This window comes from Pecten maximus, chromosome 16 (assembly GCF_902652985.1).
Source record: "Pecten maximus chromosome 16, xPecMax1.1, whole genome shotgun sequence".
Classification (NCBI taxonomy): domain Eukaryota; kingdom Metazoa; phylum Mollusca; class Bivalvia; order Pectinida; family Pectinidae; genus Pecten; species Pecten maximus.
Window position 1 is genome coordinate 12,752,882 of NC_047030.1, and position 27,567 is coordinate 12,780,448.

A 27,567-nucleotide genomic window follows, 5' to 3' on the forward strand; every position below is an offset into this window, starting at 1 on the left:
TGTTTAAACCGATTAATGTTAAGTTGTGTTTATGCATGTAGCTGTGAATATTTTATTTAGGTGGATGTTGTGATGGACTTGTTCTCCAATGGGAATAATGATATGCCAGGGTGGCGTTTTAGAAAACTACTGATTCTCCAGAAATTTACCTGGGCAGCTCCTGAATGGAAAGGAGAGAGAAACACTCAAGACAAGACAATATACATTGTAGCTTCTGTTTATAGTAAAATGTCAAATACTTACATAGTTTTTTTATCGTAGATGTGTATGCGGTGCCTTCCTTGCTCTGATCACGTTGGCGACTTTATTCGAGATACTCGTTGTTCATCCATACCAAAAGAACATCAGTAAAATTCCTGTTTTATCTGATATTACTGCGAGTAAACCGACTCCAGAAGATGTAAAAGATGTAAAAGTAGATATTCCTATGAAACCTGGTGTTATACAAACGATGGACCATAAGCCAGCAGTCGCTACTAAATATAAAGGTATTTAAAAAAGTGGTATTAAGTTGTGTGTTGTTTGTATGGTTCTTTTATGAGTGTTTATTATCTGTTTTAAAATTTATCTCATTATTAGCTTCACAGGTACAAAATAAACGCACGTATTCCATGTCCTACTCAATTCAAAATTAAATCATAATTCATACTCAAAATCGAAAAAAAAAACAGGGAAAATGTGAACAAAGATAAAGATCTGGACGGAGACCATTGGAAAAATAAAAGGAGAATAAGACCTGGTGTTCTTAAAGAGTAGGCGTCTTCAGCTTTATTAACGACTTATACCAAACAAATGTAGGTCAAACCTGGGTTAACTCACAATCTCAATCGACATTTAGGGTGATAACAATAACCCATATATACCTCTTTGATACAATTGTGTGGTTAGTTCGTCTAGATTTTATCATTTTAGGCCTATTTAGATTTCACTATCTTCGATTTGGGCATCCACATTTTTGTTATCTACCATCACTTATGAGTCTCAAATTGACAAACAAAATAACTGTACATTAGTTTATGTATAATTTGGCAAATACGTGTTTGTTTAAGCTGTTGCTAAATCAATACTTGAGAAGGTTAGTTGCCTGTCTGTGTAGATATCACCACTAAGATTAATGTATCCTTAAATTTTGTTTAATTGAGATAATATTTTTACAGAATAATAAATTTTTAAAGGCATAATTCATAGAGTGTAATGGTATGGTGAAACTTTTATAAAACGTTTTGTTTGCATTTTTGGAATATATTGAAAATAAGTCCCTTCCTTAATCCCCTGGAACTTCATCGGGATGAGTAACCTTCATGAAAATTTGTCATTGTCACTGAAAATGAATCATTTTCAAGGAGTTACAAAGTTATAGCTTGTGATTCAATAAGTCAAAGAGTGCTTTTACTGACAATGAAATATAATAGTTCAAAAATTTCTGGCTAAAATTTTATGTTGTCGTTTCCTTTTCGATTTGAAATATCACTGCTATTATTATAGTAAACAATGTTATTTTCTCCTCTTTTTATTCCTCTTTTTACTTATCTCCTCTTTTCGTCAATCTGTGTAACCTCGCTGTATTTTCAGGACTGTGCTCCAAGTTGCTCCTGTCCTTTTCGGCTTGGTCGAATGGGAGGAAGCTGCTCAATGCGGAACAAGCTGGGGGAAGCATGGGAGCTATCAATGGTATCCGCTTCTTCAGCATGTCATGGGTTATTTTGGGACACACCTACATATTCCTTCTTTTACAGCAAGCTATGGGTAAGTAAGCATCCTAACATCTATAAAATCAAGCGTTTAACCAACAACTTTATTCAAGTTATCAATCGCGCAAATCAGCAGCTTAACTGTACAAATGCTTACGACAAAAGTGTTGTCATTCATTTTGTATCTGCTTATTATCATCTATTTTTTAATATTATTTTATGTAAGTTTTCTTAATTTTTTATTCAATTGTTTATGTATCTATTTGATTTAATGTTCCTTTATTTATTTATATCTATTTTTTTATTTATTTATCTACCTTTTTTTTTTTTATTTCATTTTCCCTTTGATCATACCAGCAAAATTAAGTTAATGTTTGAAATCGCACTGTTTACTTTTCCTCTGCATTAAAGGTTGAAGTCAAGTTTTGTCATTGCGTATTTTTATTTGATTCTTTGAAAAATCCTGGTGATTGGACATAATGACTTTTGTGAAACTTAATGTGATGGCCATTAATGTCTGTACCTGAGTTACTGTAAAAATGCTCAATTTGATAACATAATTAAATGTTATCAGATAACCATTATAATGAATGTCATTTACCTTAGTCATTACATTTAGATATAATCACAATTATAGTATAGAGAGATGAAGGTAACGCAAAAACCACATACATGATATTCCTATTCACATTTGTACATTTACAGAACATAAGGTATACTTTGCCCTTACATAAACAAAGAAAGGAACGCGTTTAGTTTAATCATATATTAATGTCTAGAGACAATGGGATCCGTCACATGTGATTGCAACTTGAAAACTCGCCTTATTAAATAAAATTAGCCATTAATCATTTTTCAGTGAATGCATATCCATTTGCAAAAAGGATGCTGGAAAGGAGGACGTTTATGGTTATAACCAATGGTCTTTTGTCTGTAGACACTTTCTTTACGCTGAGGTATTTCTACTTGTCCTGCTCAACGCTTTAAAAACAAACATGTCCTGCATTCGCTAGGTGAAATTGTCGTGTATTTGAACTTTCATAACGCTTGTGGAATTTATAAAAAATCTTGCTTAAAACTTGAAAACATTATATTTCTCCTGCATAGAATTAATCGTAGTTATTAAATTGAATATATATGCTAGATAAACTAATATTGTTTGTATGATGGTATCTAGGTTGTAAAGATAAATTGATTGATTTATTGAAATAGATTCAATGGGAAAAGGTTCACAAATCCCTTGAAAGATGTTTTTTGTAGTTTTTTTTTAAAAGCCGTTTATTAGTTAAATTCATATCTAATGTTTCAATATTTGATATATTTTGTATGATAAGATGTAAGATATGTTCCTATTAAATAGCGGCCTGTTATTGGCGTACGTGTTTATGAAGGAGATGAAGAGAGAAAAAGGTCGCATCAACTGGTTCATGTTCTACTTCCATAGGTTCTGGAGGTAAGTCTTTCACACAGATATAACAAAATCATATGTTGCCTACTGGCCTCCAACTCTTCTGTAGGGATATATAGGATAAAGAAGTCGTGTCAAATGGTTCATGTTCTACATGAGCCGGAGATCAAACCTATATGATGACGTGACAAACATTCTCAAGTCACAATTTTTTTTTTGAAAAAAATGACAAGGCTAAGTTCTTTAGATATACTTCAAAAAGGTTTCAGTTGCAGGAATGGTGCATGCATAAGCATATTCCAGTAATTCAGCTCTGTTGTTTAATAACACATGACAATGATTCCTCGCGTCCATTACACGGGATTTTTAACAACTTCAAAACAAAAACAAGTGTCCGTTGTCCGCAGTAGGAAGGTGTGCGATATCTACAGGATATTTATATATTGATTGTCATTGGGTATTCCTCACACTGTCTATTATGAACATAGCTATATATGGGTGTCCGTTATTACACGGTTGACTGTTTCAAGCATAATAAGAGACACGTGTTGACATATTCCATCTGTACAAAGCCTACATGTGTTAATATCATGCTGATTGACTTTATAATGAACACTTGCTCTGCAGGTTAACTCCTCCCTACATGCTGGTGATGATGCTCGATATCGTGTTGTTCCGTTACCTTGGTGACGGACCGATGTGGACCCCAGATGGTTTGGAAACAGACTACTGTAAAGAATCATGGTGGACAAATCTTCTTTACGTGAACAATTTTGTAAAAACAGATAAAACGGTAATTGTAACACAATCTGGAATAGTTTCATGCGTTTAGGTTTGATGTTCGTGAAATAATAACATATCATCAATTTCTCTCATAATACATCAAATTTACTCTGTAACTGCAACACCTCGCTTCGGGACTAATGCAAAATATTCTTGTTTGATATTAAGAAATAAAACAATGATTTGATATGTTATTCTTTAATTAACTAGTAATATGTGTTTATATCAATTAATTATTTTTGAATAGTGTTGAAACGGTTTGAAATCACAAAGGCATATAAGTCAAATTATATATATGACTATGATAATAGGCTTAATTCTAACAAGAAATATCTTTAAAAAAGATAAACGACATAGTTTTAATGGCGGTGGTTGAATAGATACATCCACTTATTCAGCTTGCATTCAATCTTAATTTTGTTTCATTTTTAACTGCATATCTGCATTTTGCATTTACTGCTACCTTGAACAATCACATACTTCATCTTGACCAGTAACGCCACCTCCCGCGTCATATCCGGGGCCAAAAGAAAATTATACGGCTATGCCGAAAAACGATCTATTTGGGTGTGCTCAAATTGATCTTATATATATGTACCTGTTGATAGTCTATTTAGTACACCCCAAAAGCCGATTTCTAACATCTGTCGACTGGTTATATAATTAGTATTTTTACACGCAGTGTTTCGGCTGGGCCTGGTATCTTGCCAATGACATGCAGTTTTACTGGATCAGTCCAGTGATTCTTGTTCCTTTGTATTTGTAAGTATTATAATCGTAAAGATATAGCAAGGTGGAATGTGTAATTACCAACATATATTTACATTTACACTTCAGTTCCACTATATAACTTTACCAAGCTCACTTGAAGGTTACTTGTCCATAACTTCCAAATCTTTGTTATGACGTCATTATTATAGTGACGTCATAATTGTCACGTCGGCGATAACGAAAGATGGCTTTTTAAAAGGCTATTCCGTCTTTGACGATAATAATTTGTTCATTCATCGTCGGAGCAAAATTCTAGGATATCGACATTAAAAATCGTTGTCAAATGTAAAATATAAGCATTGAACTGGTTTCAGTTTGAAGTTATGGGCTGATAACGTGCTTCATTAAATTTGCCTTTGTCCAATTGGCATTAATTAGCCCATAACTTCCAACTGAAAGCAGTTCAATGCTTAAGTAATAATGTGAAGAGAGGTGAGCCCTGTTTCAATTATGGGCAATAATGGGGAGGTATGTGAAAAAGGTGTTTTTTGCAATAATGAGAAGAAGTGTGCAAAATATGATGAAAAGGAATGCGTGAAATGCATAACGGCAATAATGAGGAGAATTGTGTAAAATGTATACGGGCAACAATAAACTGGAATATTTAAAAGGTATATTGACAATAATGAGATGGAATGTGTAAACTGTATAAGGGCAATAATGGGGCGGTATGTGGAAAATATGTAACGTTGGGCAATAATGAAGAGGAATGTGCAAAATGCTTATAGGTAATAATGATTAGGTACGTGGAAAATGCATATAAGCGCAACAATGAGCAGGAATGCGTAAACTGTATAAAGGTATAATCAACAGGTATGCGTGAAATATTTATTGTTAAATAATTAGAAGGAATGTGAAAACTGTATGTGGGCAGCGATGGGAAGGTCTGACATATAATCCACGGGTAAATGTAACGAGGGACGCTGTCCATATGTAGGGAGAGGAAGAACACGGAGAAGAGTATGGAACATATATTTTAGGATCATAAGGAGAGATAGATCTTATGTAGGTGAATGACAGCTAAGGGTATTTCAGTTAAGAGTAGTAATGCTGAAGGTTGTATATTGAAGGACATCCCTTGATATCCTTGTAATCCATACAAATATCATGCAGCAGTTTTATTCTTTTAGGACTAATTCAGTGATATTAGGGGTCAAAATGAAAAATTGTTAGAAGAGATATGCTCATGCTGGTAATAACGATATTTATAGAACATGTTTGGATGGATAAGCATGTGTGTCGCTATATCTTAAAACCATTTCACTATCTATCACCATTACATCAGTATGAAATATGGTGTTATAGTGGTTTTAATTGAATGTGTGATTTTGTAGCTCAAAGAAGATCGGGAGTGTGATTGCTTTCTTATTCTTATTGGGAACAACAATTGCAAGTGGAATAGTATCTAAACACTATGAGCTACCCTCCACACAGTACTCCATCGTACCTAATCCGTAAGTACCCGATTTAGGAAAAATAGCTAACAACAGAGGATATTCCCTGGTAAACGAGTATTCATTTACAAAGACTTGTATATATGTTTGTCGTGAACAGGTATGGAGCCACCTACCAGACCACGTCGCCTAGTACTCTGATTCCCGTTCACAATAAAATCTCGCAAACTTCCATTCAAGGCAACACAAGTTATTTACATATGTTGATATTATTTTCACAATTACTGTAAGATAAATAAGTTTATAATACATTTTTGTAATTACATACAGTGTTTATAACGTTCTCAGCCATTCTATCTGTACAGTGTGAAGTGGAATAATTACATTAGGGTGATTTGGAATAAAAACATAAAGAACAAAGTCATTTATATTTCTTTTTTTAAACTTTAGTTAGCTATATACGTAACGATACAAAACTAATGAAACTGCCGGTGATCCCTCAAATGCACCATGCCATCGTTTTATTCTGCCGTATGGATGTTTAAATGAGGTATTATGTCGAAAACAGCGGCTAAAACGATTTTTTCATACTGTATTTATAGTGTTTTCGTGGTCAAATATTGATATTTTCATATAAGAATCTACAACCGGAATGTAAACATATCAGTCAGCCTATTTATAATAGTGGTTTGTTATTTTGTTATTTTGATGTGCTAGTGGATTGTTATCTTATTATTATATGTCCCAGTGGTAGGTAATGTTATATGCTAGTAGTTTGTAATTTTGTGTCATTTTACGTTAATTTGTGTCATTTTACGTTATTTTGTGTCATTTTACGTTATTTCCTGCTATTTTATTTATGTTATACAGACACAGCGGTGCATACTTCAATAAGTATTACATCAAGCCCTACTGTCGCATGGGACCCTACATTGTCGGTATCATGGCGGGTTATATCCTCTACAGGACAAAAGGCAAATATAAGATCAAACCGGTAAGTACTGTATTTTCCGATAGCAAGGTTTGTTTGTTTGTTTGTTTTTGTTTAACGTCCTATTAACAGCCAGGGTCATTTAAGGACGTGCCAGGTTTTGGAGGTGGAGGAAAGCCGGAGTACCCGGAGAAAAACCACCGGCCTACAGTCAGTACCTGGCAACTGCCCCACGTAGGTTTCGAACTCGCAACCCAGAGGTGGATGGCTAGTGATAAAGTGTCGGGACACCTTAACCACTCGACCACCGCGGCCCGATAGCAAGGCAATTGTGAATTGATATCAGATCTTTCATATATATCGAGCTGTAAACGGAAATGGAAAATCTATTATATATATATATATCTCTCTAAACGGAAATGGAAAATCTATTATATATATATATAAGTAAAATAAAAAAAAAACTCTCCGTTAGCGCTTTCGTCGCGTCATGGCGACTCTTCAGAATGATTTTATTTAACGTATATATATGGGCAAAGAAGTAATTCAAACAGTGTAAACAATAAGGTTTGTTAAATTTTCGAGGCAATCCGCCCCTTTATCAAAACACAAAAAAATTACAAATACAATCACATAATATATATAAGAAGTACTGGAAATACAATAAAATACAATAAGAATAATGTTTTAGTAACTGGATATATATATCTGTAAACGGAAAATTCAATTGATATAACATCTTTTATATATATCTAGCTGTAAACGGAAATGGAAAATCTATTATATATATATATCTGTAAACGGAAAATTGAATTGATATAAAATCTTTTATATATATCTAGCTGTACACGGAAATGGAAAATCTAGTATATATATTTAGCTTTAAACGGAAATATGAATTTATATAAAATATTTTATATCTATCTAGCTGTAAACGGAAATGGAAAATCTATTAATTATATTTAGCAGTAAACGGAAACATGAATTTATATAAGATATTTTATATCTATCTAGCTGTAAACGAAAATGTGAATTGATACAAAATATATTATATGTATATATCTAGCAGTAAACGGAAATGTGAATTCATATAAAATCTATTATAAATATATATCGAGCTGTAAACGAAAATGTGATTTCATATAAAATTTATGAATCTATCTGTAAACGGACATTTGAATTTAAATAAAATCTTTTATATCAATCTAGCTGTAAGCGTATTTATTTTGGCGCAAAACTTAATCTTAACAGATTAGAGCAAAAATGTTAGGACGCATCAATACCACCTTTCGACAAAAACAATACGGAAACTGCAATAAGCTCAATTATGACTTTGCGCAAAATTAGTAATACCGCTAATGTGTACGTTTACAATTGATTGATCAAGGGTAACCAATTTTTTCCGATTAACTATTGTGTAACAAACTATAATGGTTAAATGATTTTTACAAAAATATCATATCATGTAAAATGATATTTTTCCAGCCAGTGAATGTTTTCATATGGATTGTGATCACGGTTGTGGCCTGCCTGGTTACCTATGGTCCTTACGAAGAGACTATGGGGAATTGGATGAGTGTTGATGTTGCCGCCCTTTATAATGCTACTCACAAGTCGTTGTGGGGAGTGTGTGTATCCTGGGTCATATTCGCATGCGTGACCGGAAATGGCGGTTGGTTGATGTCATTATTTCGTTTGTTTATTTTGTGAGCATTTCAAAGATAATTTAATCAGTGCAAAATTGTGCACAAAATTATGTTCGTGACCAACTGATAAAAAGATGGAAATAATAACTAAAACTTAATAAGAATAACGTACCAATAGCATGAACAAAAGGAACAAATATAAATTTAAGTGAGATTGGTGTCGATATCAGAAGCTATGTGCCACAGCTTTTGCTAATATTGGTCTGTTCTTCTGTCTAATCGTCTGCATCATTTAGGGTTCATTAACACATTTCTGTCCTGGAGTCCATTCATCCCCCTTGGCCGTTTGTCCTACTGTGCCTACCTTGTCCATCCCATTATCATGTTCGTGTACATGAGATCCCTCAGGCAGGCTGTGTACGCCACGGATTTCGTCATGGTAAGTTAATATTTCACTCCCGGTAATGCCAATGTTTCTTTTTTAAACATCAAGATTGTAAATGTTTTAAATGTAAAAAAAAACAACATATAACAACACCACGGAAATTGAAAGTTAATAAACATTTGTAAAGGCATATCGAAAAATGACGTCACAATTTTTTTTTAAACACATACATGATTTTCTTGCTCATCCTGTAAGTTACAAGGCAGAATTAGTCAAACTAGTTTAAAACGAAAATTATCAATTTTAAATGGGAAATGAAATAGTGCATTTGTAAGTGTAGCGTGCATCATTTAGTAATCTACGACACTTACGGCAGCCATGGCAACATATTTGAAATATCTATGCAGCATATAGAGTAAATTGTCAATTATTGCAACTAAATTTTAATGGCGATGTATAACGTGGTTTATATCTGAAACTGTTTAAATGACTATGCAAAATCATATCCAATTAACAGAACAATACTTCTTTTTCTTTGTTTCCATCAGATCTATCTTTTCCTTGGGCATCTGGTGACAGCATATCTTGTGGCTTTTGTTGTATCACTGGCCTTCGAGTCTCCAATGATGGGTCTGGAGAAAGCTATATTTCGTCGTGGAGAAAAGAAAAAACAATAACTATTATCACTACAACGATGGACGCATCACAATGAAAAGAGATGTATGTAACGTGTTTATCTTTTTTTCTGTCATTTAAACAAAAGGCAGAAGATGACGCTATGCTGCAAACAGCAAACGTACAGTGGTACAAAAGGTGTGTCAGAACAAAGTGATAAAATATGTATTGTTGGGTATTATATTACTACAGAAACATGGCATTGATATTTGCACATTATAGTCACAATGATCAACAGGTATGTATAGTGGTAGCTTCAATTATTGAAATAACATAAAAAAATCTTATTCAATTTGCGTTATAAATATATGTGGCAAGCTTTCTTATAGTATTTTGCACTAGTAGACAATATAAAATGTATCATTATCACGTAATTCTGTGCGCAATAGTAATATGGATGTAAATAGTTCGATGTAATGTAATTTGAATAAATAAAATCATTGATGTCGGATTTGGAACCAATCTAGCTGTAGAGAATCTTGGGAAATAACTTGCATTTACTGATTTATTAGATAGGAACTGTTATATGGATGCTGGTGGTACAATAATGCGATTTTTTTTAAGAATACAAAATAAAATACTTATTTGAAAAAGAACTGCAAAAGGTGTATCATTAAAAGCATTGAACAATATTTCGGAAGCAATAATGCCGGACATATTTTGGCTTGACATGGTTGCATCACTGTACAATAGCACTAGAAATATACCACAGAAATGTTTAAGTTTTATCGTTTTTAAATAAAATATATTTGTATACATGACTTGCTTTCCTGTGATGTTTTCAAATAATCGAATGTTAATGTCGGCTATATTTGTAATACAATGTAGAGTATGTTCACCGTGAGCAGTGACCACGTAGGCTTAATGGCGATATTAGGATGTCCATAAGCTTTTGTGGTAAATATGAATTCAGGAATAGATTTTGACTACACCCATGAATTTTTTTAACGAGTTTTCTGCTATTTTTCCTCCTCGTTAAATGAATTTGTGATGTTGACAATGACAAAATTGTAGGTTTTAGTTCGAAAAATAAAGAAAACGATAAATATGTAAATTTATAAATTATTGACCTTTGAGGATGACACTGTGGTGTTACATTCGTCCTCTGTCAATATCACTCTGTTGGGTCGATATAAGACCGTATTGGTCGAAATCAAAGGTCCTTCATTTTTACATGTTTACTATGTATTTTATAATGACATAATATGAATATATATTTCAAAATTGAACGTAAATACCAAATAGCTTATGATTCACAAATATTTTTTTCAAGTCCAAAGGACATTTGAATCAAGCAATTAAAATGAAAATGCATTAGTTATCACAAAGAATTCAATATAAATATATCATTATATTCCATTTTAGGATCATCAATATATTTTATATGAAAATACAGTGTGCTATACTCTGAGGTCCACGCCAAGAGGGAATCTTGGCATAAGTAATACATATAGGTTCCGTTCTGCTCATATGCATCAACTTGTTAAGACACCTGTAGATGGATGCTTGTAAAATCACTTGTAAAAATGGTGAGGGAGAACCGCATTATTGAGATACTGGAATCCCATTTTTAAATGAACATATTTTGATAGGACGATTTACAATATAAAACCAAACCATTCTATTGTCTAAAAAATGAATAACATGAGCAAAGCAACCATAATTTTATTCCAAAATGTTTGTAACCTTAGACAAAATGATTTACAAAAGCAGACAGGACTGTTGATGATGGTATATATAACGTAATATCAATCTCGTTATGTTAAAAATACTAATTAAGTACCAAAAACATCACAAATCTTCTATTGTTCATTTTTAAACAAAGCGAGAGTTTCAGATTGTTTATGAAAACTGATGAATGTCGGTGATGACCTCTCGCATAGAATTCTTGATTTTGGTTCCCAAATTTGTCCTAAATCCAATGTCTTCATATTTGTCCAACCGAAATGCTTCATCATGCACTGGTGTATGTCATACTTTTATCTTAATAGTGATATCTTCCAGATATATATGTAAAATTTGAAGAATGATAACAAAAACAGGACATCAATACAAACATACTTTATTTTTATCTCAACCACAATATAAAATTAAAAACATTTCACCTATTTTTCAGCAGAAAATATCGAATGGTACCTTTTGTATACATACAATACGTTTTTCTTGGAATATCCTCAAATGAAGCAAATTAAGGGGTATAAGGTTATCCACATTTTCCTATAGGCTCTACTTTCTAGGAATGTGATTATCAGAACTTATAGCATATATATCGAAATGCATCTTTGTAATCGTGATATGGGGTAAATAAAATAAGCAACAGTGTGCTCCTACTTTAATAACTAAATTGAGCCTTATCATGCCATCTTGTTTGTTTAATGTACAAAACCTGAAATAAAATTGTGATGTAAAAATGCAAAATCGTTTAACTAAACCGAATTTTCATTATGTCATTAAATATGAATCAACCCTTGTATCCATCAATTATCTAAGTAGAATCTGTAGCTAGAGAGAATATTTAGCTTTTTAAAATCGTAGATATTGTGTAGTATTCCTTTAATCATCGTCATACTGAAAGGTAACGATGACAACGACAACAACAATGATGTTTTTTACGTCCAAGGAAAGGTAACAGTCGAGCATTACTTAAGCATATGTGACTGTGATGGAGACGATGATGAAGATGATAATGACAATGACGACGAAAATAATGACAATGCTAAATAGAAACACTAAAGTACATCTTAAATTCTCATCGTTTGATAGGAACGATACTCTTTCTTTCATTTTATTTGTGTGTAATTCTGGCATGTCATATTTTTGTAACCAAATATACACATCATCAGAGAATCTTTTGTGTAATGGAAATGTGTTCCGCCTATACAGAGAAGGATCCTCCGGTCCGGTCAATGGCTTGTAATCGAGTTTAGTGTCTTCACGCCTGATATCTGTGTACAGCGTAGCCTTGTCAATCTTTAACATTTTGGTTTCAGCATTCCATATAACACTGCGAGATGAGATGCTTCACTTGCTAATCTTAAGTAATGTCCGTTTAATGTTTACGAAACATAGCAAATTCATCATGAATTGGTGTTATTATACAAAGTAGGCCGGCTTCTTTACATTGATGCCATACTCTGAAAGGGCAGGTGTCAGGTCTTCCATTGTCAAAACTAACTTTTTGTCCTGGAAACAGAAAAAAAAATGATTTGAAGATGTTGTGAAGTCAATAACGAAGACATGCCGGAAAATGATTATAAAGGCAAATATTTGAAAGTCGTCTACGACATCAAATTGCCTATTGATGACGTACATAGAAATATGGTCTTTACAGGCAGCATCAAAACTTCAACAAGTTAGCATTTTTGGAATTCGTTTTTACAAGAACGGATAGAAACATGCTTTATAAATGCCAGCAGCATGCTGTCGATAACAACACACCACTGTACGTTAGATACCAAATAGTCCTCTCATTTTTAGAATGACCCTTCCTACCATATGTTGCTGTTCTACGTCACCATATTAACCGGCGATACCATTATCATCTCAAATAAAAAGGAATGAGAAGGATCCAAGAATTCCTTTCTTACAACTAAATGTGAATCTCAGGATACTTATGGATTTTCACAGAATTCCGACATAGTAATGAAACTATTATTCCAACTCATGGTCGATACAACGAGGTCAAATATGAACAAATATATAGATTTACATGGAGACCACCTGCAAAGTAATAGAACCAGGGGATCCGAGAGAGTAAGCTTCTTCGGCTTAATCAACAACTCCTGCTCTACAAATCGAGGTCAAATTACACCAAAGATCGGACAAAAAAGCACACAGCATTAGATTCATTTCTTTCATATTGTAGCTATATAATTAAATGCTTTTTGAAATATTAACCTTTAAATAGAAATTTTCATCAAAATCCATTACTATCCTTTATTTTGATCTGTTTTTTACCTTGCTTTGCTTTTTTGAGCTTTGGCCCGAAGCCTTCATCTTGCAGTGTTGTAAAGCATCATTAGCAATGTCTGATATAAACTTCTGAGCTGCCAATGACATAAGACGTGTGCTGTAAACAAAAGGGTAAAATGAAAGTTATCTCCCCTACAATAAATAACTTACTGACATTGCACCTCACAATATTTTCACGTTGAGAGATATATACAAACGAGGATCGGCCTATGACTGCCCATTTCACAATTTTCTCATCCATCCATTTTTTTAACATGGTCAAGGATTGCATGATGGGATGGAGTTGTCATACTATAATGAGGAAAACATTTCTCATTGAACAGAGAGTGAAAATGAAAGTATAATCTCGAACAGATCTCCCAGAAAGGTATTGATTCTAAAGATTTTGGGATGATGTTAAATTTCATACACTTACACACAGAAATAAAATTGTCTTATCCAACGTTCAGAAACTATACTGCAATTTCCTGAATACTGCAAACACTGTGTATTTTCGATTCATGAAACGATTTTTGTTTCTTTGGTTTAACTTCATGATCTTGAAATCTGATACATGTAATTTGAAGACTGCTTAACTCAAGTAAAACTTAAAATCTCTATATTATATCACAATATCATTTTTGCATCGGCTCAATTTAATTAACTACGTATGTGATGTAGTGAATAAAACATCGGCAATCTACAGTAGCAGATATTACAGTATGCATGATTGACTTCTTGACAACAACATTCTGATCGAATGGCAATGTAATGGGCAGTAACAATGTAACAAATACATATATTTGGGGAGTGTACGTACATTCTTGGATCAGTGCATTCAAGTCCCGCTCTGTTGAGATAAAACGCTGTCACAGAATCTGGTATCTGAAAAGAAGAATTTTATATTGTATTACTGAAACAAAAACGACTTCAAAAATATCTGATTAAATATTTTGGATCATGCTCAGTTCGTCTATATTCTAGATTCTATATTTTGTGTTGTGATTTTTAAACAAAGTCGCTTTGTTAGGTCGAGATTGGTCTATGTCAATCAAAGTAGAAAGGACAAAACCTGTGACCAGATACCGTGTGTCTGTTCCTAAAAAGTAATAACCGCGTAAGTCATATGGCATTTACTATCCATAGAAGGACGCTGTTCTATTGTTTGGATGAGTACAATGGTTAGCTGTGACGAGGATTGGAGAGTTAAACGAAATAAAAATTCTGTCTTTTTTATCCCACAGTTACTTGATTGCTGACAAATTCGTGTGTTATTGGAGGATAACTCATGGAAATGATATTCTGGGTCATAAGTACGTCCCTGCAGATACTTGTTGTATGCATGATGTCTTTTGTTTACGAACTGAAGCAAGATTGAACAATGATGTCTAACGAAAGCAACATGATTCCTTAGGACCCAATCACTAAATTGTACGGACATGACCTATTCCGATGGTAGATCACAAAAGCTGACAGCGGTCTATTTGCCAGTTCATGCAACTTTGAAATTCAATCTAGGCCCAGGAACTTAATGTAAAGAACTATTTAAGAAGCTTCATCGAAATTGACAAGGTGTTTCTTTTTTATCTGTTGCCAAAACATTGGTCGCCCTCAAGGCAGATGTGCAAAATAGTGTTAATCTCAAAACTGCTTATCTTTAGAAAAGCCAGCGCAATATTCAACATATTAAGCACCTGTGGCAATTAACGCAAGTCGGGGCTATTCATTTGACCAAATATATTTTATCAAAATATGCTATAATATATTTTACCAAAATATGCTAAGTGGATATTATCTCGTGATTTCATAGTAAATTATTTATTTATCTATTATTATTATTCTTTATGATTGGTTTGTTTTTGCTTAACGTCCTATTAACAGCCAGGGTCATTTAAGGACGTGCCAGGATTGGAGGTGGAGGAAAGCCGGAGTACCCGGAGAAAAACCACCGGCCTACGGTCAGTACCTGGCAACTGCCCCACGTAGGTTTCGAACTCGCAACCCAGAGATGGAAGGCTAGTGTTAAAGTGTCGGGACACCTTAACCAATCGGCCACTGTGACCCCCTATTCTTTATGAGGCTTTTTAAAACAGTCTTAGTCTTTTTGATTACTATTAAGTTAAATGTATAAGTAATAATAATTCATGCTGGCATGATTGATCACTCTTTCTACTTGATGATTACCATAACTGTAGACTTATTTATAAAGAAGCTGTACAACGAAAAACATTAAAACTGACAAGAAGGGATAAGAAAATATGCAACAGGATTATCTATTATTATTATTTTCATCAAAAACATGTAAAAAAAAACATCAGATTTTTGCCGAAAAATTAACACAAAAAAATATTGTTCCATATAGTTGTTTGAAGGTGTAACTAAAAGTGAAGATAAGTTACCGTGGGTGCATAATCCTCTAGTTGCTGTACAAAGTCTATTAGTGGTACGCCAGCTGTCTTACTCTCTTGATGTACAGGATCCTGGGCCATTCCCCCAGGCCCGGGGGTCGACATCACGCTTTGGGACACACTATCATCAGAACCTAAAACATACAAAAACAGAAATTCATTATTTACCAACTTTTAATTCCAGATTTAGCTTTTGATAGAAACTTGGTATATATTTTTGTTAGTATGATTCCCAACAAACATTCATGGAGCACACAAGTATTGGCAGCGGATTTTCTTCAAATGTGGAGGGACAAGGTCCAATGTCAAGGGCCCACTCCAAACACCTATTTCCACAACAAGGTAAACTGGAGACCAGGTAAAATTCATTTTAAATCTACCAGAATAAGTAATATCGGCACCAACAGTGAATTATCAAAAATAGGTCACAGACAATGGGCAGTGTAACAGCTATTACTCTTTGTTTAGTATATAATTATGTAGCGAGACTGGACTGGGTCGATCATCGGTGACCAGGTAGCTCAATTGGTAGAGCATCTGGCTAGTGTTCGGAGGTCCCGGGTTCGAACCTCGGTCTGGCCGCTACATTTTCTCCTCTCCTGTTACAATTATAAGTCAGAACACCTACAGAAATTTGAACTGTTGTCACAATTGATAAATATCATTATGATTGTAATCCTGTACTGGAAATAAACTTAACTCATACATATTTCTGCATTGTTTTTTTGTAGGCAATATACAACAGCCATTGTTTGTGGTTTATCATATAATTTCGAGTTGCAGACAAAATCTAAAACTACAATCTTTTAAACAGACGATTTAAAGAATATTTAACAATAATATACCTGGTATTAACAATTTTCAATCATTTACCTTAAAAACATAGAAAAAGCAGTTGGGTCATGATCTAGAAACATAAGCACCATTTGACAGCAAAATGATTTTTATTTTAGGACTATAGCAAAAGTCACTTACAGAAACATTATTTTTTGTGTATTTATCAATAAACTTGAATACAGAACCATTAGTTTTTGTGTATTTATCAATAAACTTAATTATATATAGTGAAAACAGCAAAATGGTAACTTATTAATTCATAATATAAAATGATTTCATAATATTCTCTTTATCATCACAGCATTTATCATTTTAATCATCACAGCATTTATCATTTAATATTTCATCTTTTCATTCATAATTCATATCATCTGATATTTGACAGGAAACCAACTCTTCTTCTGCATGTTATTTAGTTTTATTTCACTTCAAATATAAACCCAACTAAGCACATAAGAAGTGATATATACATCACCAGTGGCTTCTCTGTCATCGTTTTAATTGGGCTCTGTTTAGGATGTCCAACACCTCGACACCATGACAAATACATGATTAAGGGCAGACTTCAAAGGACAAGTACACAAAAGTTAAATAAACCTGAATACTAGAATAATGCTCTCCAACTAACAATAGTTCTGCTTGTCCGTAAATCACAGGTATATGCTCCCCTTTATTTAGTTTACAGCAATGTTAGTTAATGAAGGCAGCCTTATTCAGAAAATTAGCAGTGAAACAATGAATACCAGGTCGGAAAATCACAACACATGATATTGAATTATAACTTTACATGCAAGTTTTATGCAAACCATCGTGATCTAACTTTTGCTCTCGGCTTTTCTTAGCTCATACAGTTGTGTTTGGTCCATAAATAATAAGAACTGCTGAAGGGAGCTTTCTCAAAACTCCACGTTATTTTGTTCTCCTTGGTTCCTATAGTTGTGCATACAAAATGACTGACAGGAGGCCACTGCAATTTTTTTGCTTTTGTTTTGAACGTTATTCCACAAAATAAATATTGCAAAATAAAAAATTGAAAATTAAACACGAATAGTAATTCTCAATGTCATTCTTGTCCAAAGTGAGAAAAAAACGTCTGATTGTGTCAGTTTAATAAATTACTTTTTATGTCTACTGGAGAAGCAATAAAAATCTTACATCAATTTCTAAAAATCTTCGGTTTTCAACCCAAACTACATCCAAAGTAAAAATTCAAGTAGTCTATAGGGTGTGTTAATATACCCATACAACAAAGGAAATAAATATTGCATATTTCAGGTTTAGTTGGAAAAAATCTTGTTAGATTTGAGAAATCTTGTTAAACACAAATATCTTGAAATGGCCAGTTCCCAATTCAAGCATCAATAATTTACCATCAATGGACCAAACATTCTGTATGATATCCTGTGTTGAAATCCAAACATTCTGTATGATATCCTGTGATGAAATCCATATTGCTATCTATTTATAAAAAAAGTTTGTTTAAAGTTGGACTTTTTACCTTTTTGGCATCAGATCTAAACACAAAATCTAATGTTGATGATGACAGCTGCAAAAGCACATATGAAATATATAGTTGCAACTTTCTGTCACATATCATTTCCATGTTAATTATGTAGGATGTATTTAGTCCCTAGTCATGATGAGGCTCATTAAGAGAATAAAATTAAGAGAGCCTACAACAAGCTGGCACCTTTTAAAGTTGAAGTCGTATTGTGAATTTTTTTTTCTATATCTTCAAAATAAAAGTAAGACATCAAATTATTGTGAAGAATTTATTGATTTTTCATAATAAAAGCACAAACTGATTAAAATACTGGCAGTTTTAGTAAACATATACAATGTATATAATAATCAACATAATACAGGTTTGCGTCTATAAGAGAAACATGAACATACAACTAAAGATGAGTAAATACTGTCTATGTGTATACATTTATACAGGAAGCCATAAGTTTACAATAAATACAAATGATGACCAGAATTCCACTAACTCTAAACAAATCTTAACATTTACCAAGCAGAGAGGTCGATCAATATAGATCCTGATCTATCAGAGTTACTTCACTTTGTTTAACTATGTCGGATCGTTAACAGAAAATAATCTTAAGACAAATAAAATTGTTTAGCATTGTGACTAGATTATAAGAATTTCATTATCTATGTCCAACATTTACCAAGCTGAGAGAAGGTCAATATAAATTCTGATATATCAGAGTTACTTCCCTTTGTTAAACTACACCAGATGGTACATGTATAAAGATAAGCTTGACAGCTAATGAGGTCTAAGATTGATCAACTTATAAATATTAAGGGAAAATAATCTGAAGATGTAGATAAAATTGTTCGGATTTGTGACTAGATTATAAGTGATTATACTTAAATAGGTGATGATGAACCACTGTTGAATTAATTATCCCATTTTAAGCTTGAAAAGGGCAACATGCACTGTCAGGGCGGGAAGAAAATGTTCAGCATCATTGGTCCTTCGGGGAAGTTTAGGTTCAAAAGTACTTGCCCAAAGGTGAAACATAGTGGTCCAATTAAACTGAATTAGTAATATCTTCAATTACTCTGGGGAAAGGTAAAGATCTTGAGAAATTTTGCACTTGCCAATCGGCCAAGTTGTCACCAATATTTACTTGCCCACATACCAAATTTACTGGCCCCAGGCCATCGGACCTGAGTTTTTTCTCTCCCTGACTGTCCAAAGAATGTTTCTCTCTGTACCATAATTCCTCATGTAATGATAGCACTTGCACTGCATGAATAGAGTAAATCTTGAAAATTTCTTCATTGCTTTATTCAAAATAATTTCCAAATTTAATTTTTTTTTCATATCAAAAGGCATCCATAAACTACACTGATATTGCTTTATAAACACTTTTGAATAATTCATCACTTTAGAGCTGGAAGACATAGCTACTTCACTTTATTGGTGAAGTTTTTAGTATGCGAGATATTTATCTCAAGCTTAAGATTCACTGCAGGTAAAATTGTTACCTAGTAAAAACATGTTATATTTACATTATTAAGTACAATACATCATTGCTCATGATAATGAACCACTTCTTTGACTTCAGTGCGAAATATTTTATGAACAGCTTTGAAGAAGAAAAGAAAAAATTTCAACCAGCTTATCAGATTGTGTATAGTAAAAAGAAGATTAAAAATAGATGACTTGCTGTTTAAAGTGACTCAAATAACAACTACCATTAATGAATAAACTAATCTTTTTTAAGTTTAACCATGTAACAAACAATAAAACAAAGCATCCAAAACTATGCATGTACAAATTTTAGAGGTAAAAGGTTATTTAAGGCTCAGCAAGAAAACTTATAACAAACCAGGTAATTCATAAAAATTGGCATGAAATATGGTCTCATCTAAAATTTGTTTTCATCTGCTTCAGTAGCCCCATCTTTCATATTATGAGAATAGATAAAAAAAAATTCAATTTCATATCAATTCTTTATGTAATGAGTGCTTTCATCTTTAGTGTTTTGGATTGGAGATTCAAATATTGTAGATTTTTTATATGTATCCTCTAATTTCACATTAAATTTTCTATTACAACATTGTGTACATTGTATATAGGCATTGCATTAACCAAACAAATTGTAAACAAAAATGCTGACTAACAACATGTGATAATAAAGATATATGGGTACATGTATATTGGAAATTTTACAACCTTCAAAAATAATATTACACAATATATATAGATAAATGACTTATAGTAGTATGTAAATTACATAACACAAATACAACAGCAGTTTTAAAAGACTCAAAACTTTGTACATAAATTGGAAGTAGGACCAAATAAAATCCACAACCACGTTTTAAAACAAATACATACAACCAAATATTTAAAATATTACATGTATACTAACATTAAAATTGGCAAGAATATTTATAACTAAAAACTAAGTATTGGAATAAATGTATCTAGCAGCAGATCTAGGGCAGAGATAATTGAAATATATAGTATGTATATCATAAAAGAAAAAAAAAAAAAAAAAAATCCCATCAATTTACACAAAGTTTCAAAATAATTTTGTACGTGGAAAAATATTCCGTTACATGCTGCGATATGATTCGAAGTACAGCAACCTTCATTAAGCACTTTCACTGGCCGTGAGAATCCCTACATTAGCAGATTTACAGATTATTTTTTATTGCTAAGAGATGATGGCTACAAAGTAGACAATGAAAAAAATATGTTTACAAAAATGTACACTCTAGTTTTTCATTTGCTTATATCATTAGTGACAAAAAAAAAGATTTAGCACATATATAGGTTATAAAATCCAACAAAACAAATGTCAGTAAAACTAATGAGAGTTACCTCCCTTCTTTCAGATTTCTATTAGTACCTATGGGAAGACAACTCTGGTAGACTTGTTTGGCAAATGGGTCAAACATATATTCATGTAGAGGAAAAATACTTGTGAATTTTAGTATTTTCCCATTATTGTTTATCAGTCAATGCTAATTATTGAGATTTTGTGAAATTTCGATATAAAAGAATGCCATAAAAATATGAAATGGCAAGGAAATAAATAATTAATTTCAAAAACTATTAAAACAATACATATCAAACGAGTCCATTGGATCACATACGTCATATAAAATCTTTTGAAAATAAATGCAGTTACTCTACAGATGTGACATGCTTCTGAAATTTTCCTTATTTTTTTTTGTTTGTTAACAGAACTACAATAATGTATTCAAATAAGAATAGAAAATTAAATATAAAATACAATTCAACATCAAATTATCTATCCCTTTAAAATTACATTTTAACAGAAATACATGTAGTACTGACACACGTTTCCATTTAGTAATTAACTTTCTAGGGAGAACAAGTATACCAGTATACCAATCAGTAATCTATACAGTATGTTTAATGATTAAATAATGAAATACCTTGTATCTGCATCCTGCTTTCCAGTCTTTTTATCTTTCAAACAAAATTGGTTCAAGGTACAAACAGCCATAATGTACTGTTGTGTTCAGAGAGACCAATGCTTGTCCAAAAATACCGTCATCAGTTAAAAGGTAATTAAGATAACAATATTTGATGTAAAATGAGTCAGGTTTGTGAATAGGAAATTACACCAGGGGCGATCAGTGATAAAACTCGAGTCATTTCACTTTAAAAGGAAATTAGTTTTTCCTAAAATAAGTCTAAAATATTCCATCAGTCTATGCACTTCTATCAGCAAACTTATTCACATTGTCATTCTTATAGAGAAATTTACAAATAATACAGCCTATATAGCTACATATTGGAAATTAGAATATTCTGTTACACATGATGTTATATAATTATCTGAATATTCCAGAATATTCAATTAAATTTCTGTGCTTTTCACCTAAGCAGAATCCTCTACATAAATCATACAAGTAACAAGAATTTTTTCAGAATATTTTCTCTCTCAAAATTGCAAAGAAAAAGGATAGGAGGCAGTGATGATAGAACACATCATCAAAATGCCCAAAATCATATACATACCGAGTTAAAACCTTCTGACAAACGCTTCAAACTGTTGGTAAAATGTTACTGAAAATGCATTACTATTACAAGCATGACTGTGGTTTCAACAAAATATACATTGCATAAGAGTTGGACAGGATACATTATTATATACATTATTGAAGAGAAGCAATCTCTTCCAGGAATTTTTGGCAATAATTATAAATTGACTTAATTAATTATTCAGGTAGTCAAGACTAGAATCTTATGCAACAGATCCTTGCAATTGGATTTCCACGAAAAAAATCCAAAAATAACATGACAACCAATAACCAATACATATATGTACTGTAAACCACAGTATACTGACTAGTTCTGTCACGGAAATCAATTAATTTAGGTCTTAATCTCTAGGATTAATTGGCCTATTTCATCATTGTGTAAAATTTTAAGGCAACACCATATTGGATATACAGTATTCAATTTCTTTTTTAAAGCTGTTGGAATTTGGACCAAACAACAAAACAATTTAATATCACCTTAATAATATTTCTTATAAAAAGAATTGTACCGAAAATTCACAAAGCTACACCCATGCAAAATCTTGCAGTGTACATAATGTTATATTTTAGACTAGCAATACAATATTTGTAAATTTTCTTGTATGTAAATCATCACAAAATTGTGAAAATTATACATAAAACTTCCAAAGCAAATATAAGAAGACAACTTGTCACTACTGCAAAATTCAACAATTGGTGATATGAAAATCAATTAAAACAATCCTTCTCACATCTCTCCTCTTTTTAAAGTACTGCAACACACTGATACTACTCAGTAGACAAAAGTATAAATTATAGTGCAGAGCCTTAACACTCCTATGTATCATAAATATTGATTATGTATTAGCATTACAATAGAGTATACATCAGCTTTCCCCAGTTTCTTGTTCAGATTTTCACATTTACAGAAAAGTTTCTGTGAGGAATACAAGCCACAGGTTACTAACACTAATGCTATATCATTCCTTCCGAGTTTCATTGAAAGGTGTTACGGAACAGTCCATTGAAAGGTGTTACGGAACAGTCGATTGAAAGGTGTTACGGAACAGTCCATTGAAAGGTGTTATGGAACAGTCCATAAGGTGTTTTTTCAAGGGATTAAAGCAAAGCTGAATAAGAAATGATACTCTTGATAGAGACTGGACCAATCAGATTTACAGAGGTACATCGAACGAGAACTTTGGTTCCGCATATCCATCTGTACCATATTCCTTCTTCTTTTCTTCAGACAATTTGGGCGTTTCAGGTTTCGATTCCCAGAAATGAACAATTTCCTGGTCAGAAGGGCAGGATTTGCGGAAGGTATCATTTGCATATGCATTCTTAAGGTATTTCCAAAGTCCAACCATATCTGCTGGGATATCAAAATCCTTAAAAGCTTTGGCTGCAACTCGGATATGTTGCAATTTCGGAAGCATTAGGCAGTCCAGGTGTTTTAATTCATTCCCACACAGGTAAAGACAATCAACTCCTTCCAAGTAGTCGTTAATTGCCTGTAATTCCTTAAGGAGGTTTTCTGGCCCGTGGCTCACCTGCTTAATGTAAAACGAAAACTTGGAGAAGATATCTAAGCACACGCTGTGAGCGAGCATGTTATCGTATCTCAAACTTGGGTATGGGAAGTTCTCATCAAGGTACTGTACAATCTCATCATTATCAGACAAGATTTCGTCACCATGTTTTAAGACTGGAAGACGGTTGGCCAATTTCTTGAATTCTGCTGGTGGGCGGGCCATGTTGATGGTGATGACATCGAAAGTGAGCTCTCCTGCTTTTCCTTTCCTGTCCAGAATCATGTAAAACCGCTGGCAGTTGATACATGCCCCTAAACATTCCCCGTCCTTCCCAGCGCGAATGTAAAGCTCCACATGGTTTGTGGGCATGCTGCTTTGGCTATCTCCGTTCACACTCATGATGTTTGTGTAAGAAACACTAACAAGTCAAAATTCTGTTGCGCAACACCTGTCAAAAGCAGGTGTGTTCATTCAACGATTCACAACTGAGAAATTTTGAATGTAAACTTCTCCAACAATAATGTTGTGACTCGTTTCACTGCAATTTTTTTTATATAAGCACTGTATCTCAAATCCACTTTTACCACTGAGAAGCTAAATATCCACAGTGATGAGCTAACTTAGGCCACAGAAGTTTAAAATCCAATTCTTATTCACTTGGATGCTTTGATTTCAGCTGAATCACTCAGATGCTTGGATGACTCTACTTGTTAGATCTGCATGGACTATGGAGTTATGGACGAATCTGAAAGAAGAAAGATGGGGTTAGTTTGAGAAAGTGTTTGTAGATTGGCTCGATTTGGCTGTCGCCTTTTTCACTCAAGTTGTGAAATTAGTTGATTCAGATCACAATGACTGACAGGAAAGATGATGAAATGTGTACAAGAAAAATATCTTTGACCACAATAATAAAGTATGCTCAGCCAAAGTTTTAGAAACTGCCCAATTTCTTTCAACAAAATATGATCATGACCCGGGGCTGAAAATTACTACCTGATCTAATGTAAAGCAGAGTCATCCATGCAAGCCGTGCACATGTTTTTACGATCAGAATAAACATTGCCCAGGGCAATGATGACCAATGTTTATATTTCCTTCCTAATGATATGTGTCACTCATGTCACACAAATACTGTAAACTGTACAACAGATGTACTGATCAACACAGAATATAAGATTCCTGTCCCGGAAGAATTAACGAGAACCTTTATGAGTTCCATGTCATGAGGGACATATAACCTACTGGTACACACTTTATTGGGGAAATATATTTTGGAGACAACCCTTACATATCGAGGAATAATAGAATCATTCACCCCTTGGGAGTGAGAGAGGGGGATCTTACCCTAATTATTAAAGGTCCGAGATCCTCCTGTCTCATTCCCAAGAGGGTGAATGATTAATTTTTCTCTTATAATGTTTACCCTCGTATGTATCTAATATTGCCATTACATCAATGCAAGACAGTGTTGACGTGATGTGATTGAATTGTTGACGTGACATCATACAACTGTTGAGAATGTGCGAAGAGCACATGTAACTTGTCTCAACCCCAGAATGAGATAAGAAAATCTCACACCGGTAAAACTGCGGATATCTCTGTCCAGGGTAAGAGAAAAGAAAATCTCACACCGGTAAAACTGCGGATATCTCTGTCCAGGGTAAGAGAAAAGAAAATCTCACACCGGTAAAATTGTGGATTTTCCTGTCCAAGGTTCTGTTATATATATGTAGAGAACTGGATCTCTGTCATCATTCTGGAAGGGGATGATGAGGTAGAGAGTTGAGGGATCGAGGCAATACCTGTCTAAGTAGCTGGCTTAGATCATTAAAAAACAAACCATTGAAAATATGGGTGGACTTGTATTGCTAGGTATAAAGGCATATATTGCCAGATACTGGTAATTGTCAAAAATTAGTTTGACAACTTTTATGTAATGTATACCATAATATACTTCAGAACCAGCCAGCCTTACACTTGAAATATGAACCCCAAGCTGACATGCAAACATTGGTTTAATCTGTCTGAGAAACTTGTAAAATGTCTAAATGTAATTGGTACTAAATTGTTTGTCTTATCAACTGGACATGGCCACATATATATACTGCATGTCCATCGATCGTTTTGTTATAGGTCCTGCTATCATTATATTAAGAACAAACATCAAATTTTGGAGATGTCACAGAAATTCTTCGACAATTAATTAGCGGTCATAATGTATCTCTACTGAAGTTCTTTAAAAGCGGAATCTGAAAAGAGGATTAAATTTACTTAATGATTTTTTTTTCATTACAATACCTCGTTAGAAGTAATCTTCAAGAACATAACAGTATTGTACATTAATTATTTTTATGTATTTACTCTTGTAAAACCTATTTTCATGAAAACACTCCAGAGAAAAAAAATGAACTATTAAAATTCACATCCAAATCCTTACGGTCGGTCGTTGTAAACCTATACCACAGAACAACACATGCAGCTTCTGTAATTACTGAAAAACAAATCAATAGTTTCCTTCTCTTACCTGATCATGGTATACCTGATGAAATTATATTCCTGTATAGTGTTTATATTTCAAATATGTCGTCTAGTCTTGTCAACAAAACGTGTAGAAGCTTAAACAGATCCAGCTAGCTGTCTATGAATCAATAATCATAGACTTCATATTCAGTAGAACATATCACAGTCATAACGATGTAAAAAGTTTATACACTAAGCCTCTGAAATTTACTGTTGAAGGTGAGATATGTCCATAAAATTATCTCTTATCTTATTGGGAGTCCTGACCTGAATTCCTACCTGTCAAATGTAAATCACAGGTAAGATGAGAGGGAACTTTACGAGTAAGATTACGCATAATTAGAGGAGGCCTAAGGGATCATGACCTCTGTCACAAAGTATACCGAGCTCAATACATGGTAGGATGAATGATGACCCATCAAAATGTTTACAGGAAGAATCATCAATGGGAAAGTAGTCAAGGCGTCAAACTGTGATCATATTCAATTATTTCATTATGTATGTCACATGTACACACATGTATGTAGCATTATAAGTACGATATTTAATTAATTAGGACACATGTATGTATGACAGAAATATTTTAAGTACGTATGTACTAATGCCATTTTTTAAGTGATTAAAAGATATTAAAGGAATTGCATCAGAATTAATTAGTTTAGCACATGTACTTAATTGAATCCTTTGTGGCTAATTTATTAGGAATAGAGTAATGAAATGACACAAATGATGTCCAGAATTATATCAATGCTGCAATATACATAGTATACTATCTTTTAAATTATTTTATATATTCAATACTGCTTGTCCCTGGCGAAGATCCTGCCCTGCAGGTAGCTAGGGCATGAGAATTGCAATACACGCTGTCCCCATGGTCATAAGAAGTGACTAAATTTGGGATCTTACCAACGTTCTTCGTCCTGATGTCTCCCTTGACACTGCCTCACTTTTGACCGTTATATTTAGTGAGTGTTCACCTTTCACCCCTGAGACATATTAGAGTCTATAATAAACATGGTTATTACGTATACTCTTGCTTATATAATTGATGCTCAGCATTCTGAGAGTCAGGGACAACTGGTTCGCTGTGTTGTTAGTACAATGTGAGCGAATGG

The 27,567-nt window shown here is 33.2% G+C and overlaps 2 protein-coding genes across 7 annotated transcripts in view; one reads left to right on the plus strand and one right to left on the minus strand.

Annotated features, from left to right (window-relative positions):
- The window catches only part of LOC117344982 (O-acyltransferase like protein-like), a 30,469-nt gene extending 20,024 nt beyond the window's left edge, over window positions 1-10,445 (plus strand). The window contains exons 5-15 of the mRNA XM_033907885.1: window positions 262-488; window positions 1,573-1,746; window positions 2,551-2,647; window positions 3,052-3,144; window positions 3,727-3,892; window positions 4,565-4,644; window positions 5,988-6,107; window positions 6,918-7,041; window positions 8,464-8,650; window positions 8,921-9,063; window positions 9,558-10,445. Of these exons, the coding sequence (XP_033763776.1) occupies window positions 262-488; window positions 1,573-1,746; window positions 2,551-2,647; window positions 3,052-3,144; window positions 3,727-3,892; window positions 4,565-4,644; window positions 5,988-6,107; window positions 6,918-7,041; window positions 8,464-8,650; window positions 8,921-9,063; window positions 9,558-9,686 (1,540 nt within the window). The 3' untranslated portion in view covers window positions 9,687-10,445. The remainder of the gene's footprint in view (window positions 1-261; window positions 489-1,572; window positions 1,747-2,550; window positions 2,648-3,051; window positions 3,145-3,726; window positions 3,893-4,564; window positions 4,645-5,987; window positions 6,108-6,917; window positions 7,042-8,463; window positions 8,651-8,920; window positions 9,064-9,557) is intronic.
- A 1,285-nt stretch (window positions 10,446-11,730) lies between these two features.
- Window positions 11,731-27,567, minus strand: part of LOC117344983 (transcription initiation factor TFIID subunit 10-like) — a 31,870-nt gene continuing 16,033 nt past the window's right edge. For 3 of the 6 annotated variants that reach the window (XM_033907891.1, XM_033907890.1, XM_033907889.1), the window contains exons 2-5: window positions 16,035-16,177; window positions 14,456-14,520; window positions 13,642-13,753; window positions 11,731-12,867 (exon numbers count right to left, since the gene is read on the minus strand). In XM_033907891.1, the coding sequence (XP_033763782.1) occupies window positions 12,778-12,867; window positions 13,642-13,753; window positions 14,456-14,520; window positions 16,035-16,177 (410 nt within the window). In that variant the 3' untranslated portion in view covers window positions 11,731-12,777. Of the gene's footprint in view, window positions 12,868-13,641; window positions 13,754-14,455; window positions 14,521-16,034; window positions 16,178-18,638; window positions 24,678-26,456; window positions 26,818-27,567 lie in introns of those variants that run through there. The other 3 variants (XM_033907892.1, XM_033907887.1, XM_033907888.1) reach the window with 3 other exon arrangements.